The 5,711-nt window shown below is 37.4% G+C and overlaps 1 protein-coding gene across 2 annotated transcripts; it reads right to left on the reverse strand.

Annotated features, from left to right (window-relative positions):
* Positions 1–215: 215 nt before the first annotated feature.
* On the reverse strand, positions 216–4,697 carry LOC114418766 (serine/threonine-protein kinase D6PK-like). Of its 2 annotated transcripts, none has more exons than XM_028384269.1 (3): positions 4,510–4,697; positions 2,370–3,827; positions 216–1,363 (listed from the first exon to the last, which is right to left on the reverse strand). In XM_028384269.1, the coding sequence occupies exons 2-3, from the start codon at positions 3,776–3,778 to the stop codon at positions 481–483; spliced, it is 2,292 nt and encodes a 763-aa protein (XP_028240070.1). In that variant the 5' UTR covers positions 3,779–3,827; positions 4,510–4,697; the 3' UTR covers positions 216–480. The 2 variants fall into 2 exon arrangements, with proteins under 2 accessions (XP_028240070.1, XP_028240071.1); XM_028384270.1 differs by lacking the exon at positions 4,510–4,697 and adding an exon at positions 3,904–4,468 and having other exon boundaries at positions 481–1,363.
* Between the last annotated feature and the right edge of the window lie 1,014 nt (positions 4,698–5,711).

Here is a 5,711-nt window from a genome sequence, read left to right on the forward strand (position 1 = left end):
AATAAAATGAATGAGTCAAGGTAGCCTCTTGACCCTGTTTAACTCACTAGAATTCAACAGTCTATAATTGCTTTGAAGTTTTGAATCCAATTGTGATTGTTCCTTATCATTGTTCTATGAGCATTCTATGTTAACTCCCATGATAATCATAGGCAGAACGAAAGAACATCACACAACAATGCCATCAGCTGCACCTGATAACATCAGAAGAAATCTTGCCCAAAAATGTAGAAAGATTATAATTTTCAAGAGAAGTATTTAAATTCTGTATAGAAACACTACATTATGGATTATCCATACGAATCATGGGATCAGACAAGGAGAAGAACCTAATCTAAAGTTGAGGTATCATATTTCCAACTGAAATGGAGTTTTACTAAAAGGCACAGGTAAGCTGAGATAACACGGTAATGCTGGGCAGCACCCATGAAACTGACCAATAATGGCAAATACAATAAAAAGTAGATTGAGGAATTCAAACTAAAAGAACTCAAAGTCCAGATATTTACCCCCAGACTTCATGTTGTCAGTACCTACTATCCTCTTACTAGTGCTGCCAACCCCAACAGGATCAACAGGTCCAACAACCTTCCCTGCTGGTACTTCATTTTCCACAGGTCTCGGCACTTCTGGCGGTGTGCTGCACCTAATCAACGCCCAGTTCACACCTTCAAAGAACGGATGCTGCTTGATCTCGGTTGCTCCCCTTTTAACCCCAAGACGATGCTGTGGCTCCTTCACAAGCAAGCCACGGATCAGATCCCTGCTGGCATAACTGGTTGCCGGTGATTCGGGAAACCTGAGTTGCTGACCAACTACATTGAAAAGCGTAGCACGGTTCCCTGACCCTTTGAATGGGGTTTTACCATATAATAGCTCATGCAAGAAAATTCCGAATGTCCACCAATCAACTGCACTTCCATGACCTTCTCCTTTGATAATTTCTGGGGCAAGGTACTCATGAGTGCCAACAAAGGACATAGATCGAGCTTGAGTAGGCTCGGCAACGAGCTCTGGAAGTGTGCTGGATGGCAACCCAGGATCAGCTCTTGGCTTCCGTGACTTTTTGTTTTTCTGAGGAAATAACCGGGGAATAAAACATGCAGGTTGGATGCATACTGATGATGGCTCAATACATGCAGGTTGAACACAGAATGCACCACCGGCCCGTTTTGAAGGGTCACCATCATAGGAAGTTCTAATAAGAGTAGGTGAAACAGCACATCTGAGGGAAAGATCAAAATCTGAAAGCATTATGTGACCATCATCTCGGACCAACACATTTTCAGGTTTGAGGTCTCTATACACAACTCCAAGCATGTGAAGATACTCAAGAGCAAGCAGGACCTCCGCAGCATAAAAGCTATATGTAGAGAAAATGAAAATGTAAATCGTTATGATGATTGGGTGCCAAATAATAATGTATCAAGTGCAAAGGCATGATATGGAGAACAAGATGATCATGCACCAGTTTTGTGTATATGAGAAACAAAAAATTGTAAGGCTGATCACCTCAATATTATGTTTAGTTTTAAAGCAAGAAGACACATCAGTCTGTATAAAAATAATACAAAAACAGAAATACTCTCGTAAGAATCGCCACTTCTGCAAGATACTTGTTAGATAGTTCCCTAGGTAGTTGGCAGGTCCATCTAACAATACTAGATAGACACATATATGAGCATATTTCATATTTTCATTAAAATAAAGAGCATGTTAAGAGACCTTATGCAAACTAGATGCAGTTCACCGCCTAGTCACATCATTGATTATGAATATGATGCATGAATCACTTAACATGGTTGAATGAAATGAAGCATAAAACAAATATGCTTTTTGAAATATTCTTGTTGAAATGTTCAGCAGAATAAGAAATGGTTTGTGTTTTGAAGGTATAGCAAGTACTAGCATAACTCAAGCCTACAATGAGTTCAAATTTAGACAGCTCTCAAAAGAGAATTAGAAATAACAGAATTGGAAGTTAACTTGTAGAGAAGGAAAAGATAAAGCCATGAATTAGGGAAATACACAATCAGGCATTGAAGATTCTGAATAAGTTTGCACCTCAATGCATGAGCAAAAGAAATAAATAAGTAAAGAAGATTAATTACAAATCCTTAATTCCCCCTTTGTTTTGAAGAAATTGTTCTTTAAATGCTACAAAAATTAACATTTCTTTAGTTTAGGTAAAGCTTCATGAAAAGCAAAAAAGGTAATTACATTACAGCATTGACATTTGAATTCAGGCACATATAAGACACAAATACATAGAAAAGTCGGTCACCGTAGTCCAAAGCAGATCTTCAGGATGGAAAGTAATTAAAAAAAGCTTAGGTAAAGGAAACAAATTATGCAAATATACAGCATACCGTGCAGCATATTCTGAGAAATGTTTCCCAGGTTGTCGCTGCCGTAAAGTGTGAAGATCACCGCCCGGACAATATTCCATTACCAAACACAAGAATCGGTCAGTCTCAAAATGTGTATACAAAGTTGGTAGAAACGGATGGTCCAGCAACTGCAATATCTCCCTCTCTGTCTGTGCTCTAGTCAGCTTCTTTCTGCTTGCTAGCGATGCCTTATCCATAACTTTCATTGCAAAATAACACCTAGTTCCACTCAGCTCTGAGAGATACACACTTCCAATATCACCACATCCTAGTCGTTTGAGTAACCTAAAATGACTCATGCCCAAAATCCCATCCCGTAATCGGATGGCAAGGATAGCCTTCCACCTAGGATCATTTCCTTTGTGAGGCTTATTGGCGCTACCAGTAATGTTGCTCCAGTTGCTGTCATCGCTGAGGCCACTGCTATCACTTGGCCGACTAACACTAGTTTTAGCACTCTCTAGTGAATCCCCCCTTACACTCCCTTTAGTACTGTCACAGTTCCTGTCTAAACTAAGCATGCCATCACTAGTCACTGCATCACTCCGATATGTACTAGCACAACTATTAGCAATGCTCATCGCAGTGACAACACCGATACTATCAATACTACTAAGTGGACTGACATTGCCACTAGGAGGCAAAGAAGCATCCCAAACACATTCTTTTTCCTCAGCATCCAGAAGGAGGATAGAGTTCTCAGTATTCTGTGATGCCCGAGGACCCAAAAATGATAAGGTCCCTATACCATTTAGTTCTTCAACAAGACTTTCTTCAGAGGAAAGAACAGCTGGACTTGGTTTCTTTGCAGGAACACGAATTGAGAGATCTTCCAGGAAAGGGCCCTTTGTGGGCAAGTTCTTAATTAAGCATCCAGCCTCAGATTTGTTTTGACCTATCGGTACAAAAACCATTCTCATTAGATCTGTATCAACAGGTTCAGGGGGATGACTAGCACCAGCAAATAAACTCAAACCACCATCCTCAAATGAATCACTGCTCCCCTTCAATGTCTCAACATCGGGCACGAATTCTTTGGCTTCTTCTGGTGAAGAGCCATTTCCTTTCCATGCCATAGTAGGCTCAAAGGTGAGGGATTCTTCAGAGGATCGAGCATCGAATCCCGTATCTTCTTGCACCAAATATATCCGCGCATTCGTTAACTGAGCCACTTCTCTGAGGGAGGCCAGATGTGTAATAGGAACACGCACATCCCTTGTTCTGGACATTTGATTCACTTCTCTCAGCGAAATCCCACCAACACCCGAAACCTCCTGGCGATTTAGTCTCTGACTGGAATCTCTAGCAGCAACTGTGCACGAGTTCGATACCTCAACCAGGATAGGCAAGGTTCGAGGAAGTACCGTCGGCTCTGCAACCCTCTCCATGTCCCAATATCAGATAGCATCACACAAAAGACTTCCAGTTAAAAAGTCCCTGCAAATAAAACCACAAGTTCATTCAACACTAGCTTCATTTATTCTAACTTAAATTTCAATAAATAACTATTTACCAACAAACAAGATGATGAAAGTAACCAAGACAAGTCTTAAACCAACCACCAACAGAAGAACATAAAATGGAACAATGACAAAATCAAGTAATCCCACTTTGCTCTATTTTAGTAACTAAAAGACAACCACCACACCAAACCAAATCAACAAAGAAATGCTATATACAGAAAAGCCAATAGCTGGTGCTTGAAAGCGGAAAAAAAATATTACTTAAAAAAATCTCAAAATTGCAAACCCTTAACAACAAAACACCACCCCAACTTGGAAATCACAAATGGGGGCCTAGCAGATCAGGAAACTACATAGTTTCTTGAAGCATCAAAACACTAACTCCATATGCAATCAAAACCGACTTGAAAAGAAAAAAAAATGGTACTATTCACAGAAACAGGAAAATCCACAAAATCCACTCTCTTAAATTAATTAAAAAAACACATTTTGTTGTATTTATTATTGCTTGAGAAATGACAAAACCCACAAAACCCAAGAGTTGTTCGGCAATGTTTTCAGAGAAAAGAGGGATCTACGGTCCATAAAACAAAAAGAGAAGAGAAAAGAAGAAACAAAGTCATAGTAAGGAGAAAAAGGAACAAAATAATACAGACCCAGCAATAGCATTGAAACGAAGGAGAGAAAACTGAAGTAATGATATGATATAATGGGGTTTGTTCCCACTAATTCAAAGCCAACCAACAACAAACACCCTCTCTCTCTCTCTCTCTCTCTCTCTCAAACTGGAGGAAGAATTCTCTCTCACCAAATTGTTGCTGTTGCTGTTGGTGGTGATAGTTTTTTTTTTTTGTCAATTGGTGGTGATAGTTATGGTTGCATGCTTTTGCTTTTTTATTTTTATTAATTATACTATTTTTAATTCTTCTTCAAAATATGACAATTATACGAACAGGATTAGGTCCTTACAGCTTAATAAAGGTTTGAATCCCTATTAACAAATGTGTCTATGTAGTGTGTTTCATACAACAATTCATTTAATATTTTACATAAATTTGTTTATATCACATTTATTTTTTATTAAAATATAAAAGATAAAATTTTCATTTTTAATATTTTATATAATATTAAACTATAACAAGCTCAGACCAGTTTTAATTTTTGTATTTATTTCTCTTCAAGTATTATTAAATCTTATATTTGTTTTCCTTGATTTTTATATTATACTTTTAGTTGTTATATAAACAAAAAAATATTTTATTATAAATAAATATTAATAATATATTTTAAATTTATTTTTATTATTGATTAAAAATTATAATTTTTTTTGCAAGTTTTACTTATTTAATAATTTTTTCACAAGTTCATAATTTTTAATAAATACTAAAAAAATATGGTGTCTATACTTGCTTTCTAATATAAAAATAATATTTTTCTTTAAACATCATACGTTTTTATTTTCATCTCGCGTTGGGTTGTTGCTTTGGAAAAATAGAGATTAGAGAAAAATGAGACTGGGACCCAGGGGGACGAGGGTGGGACCCGCAGTGTTGGTTATTTAAGGTACACTTCTTTTAAAAGCAGACAGAGGAGAGAGTGTTTTTTCTCTCTGTCATCACGTCAAGCCGTTTTCCTTCGGCTTTTGGATTTCTCAAATGGCGCGTGGTTCCCCACTCTACTCGTCCGCGCGTGAGTTTCTTTTTGTTTCTTGTGGTGAAGTAGAATATCCTTCAGCCGGGAAGTGGATTCTGATTTGTCATTCGGCCCATTATTTTCAAACACCAGCTTGGCCCACTTCTTAACAGTAAAATATACTTATATTAATTCCTTATCATTATTTCTATAAATATATTTGGAT

This window comes from Glycine soja, chromosome 7 (assembly GCF_004193775.1).
Source record: "Glycine soja cultivar W05 chromosome 7, ASM419377v2, whole genome shotgun sequence".
Lineage (NCBI taxonomy): Eukaryota > Viridiplantae > Streptophyta > Magnoliopsida > Fabales > Fabaceae > Glycine > Glycine soja.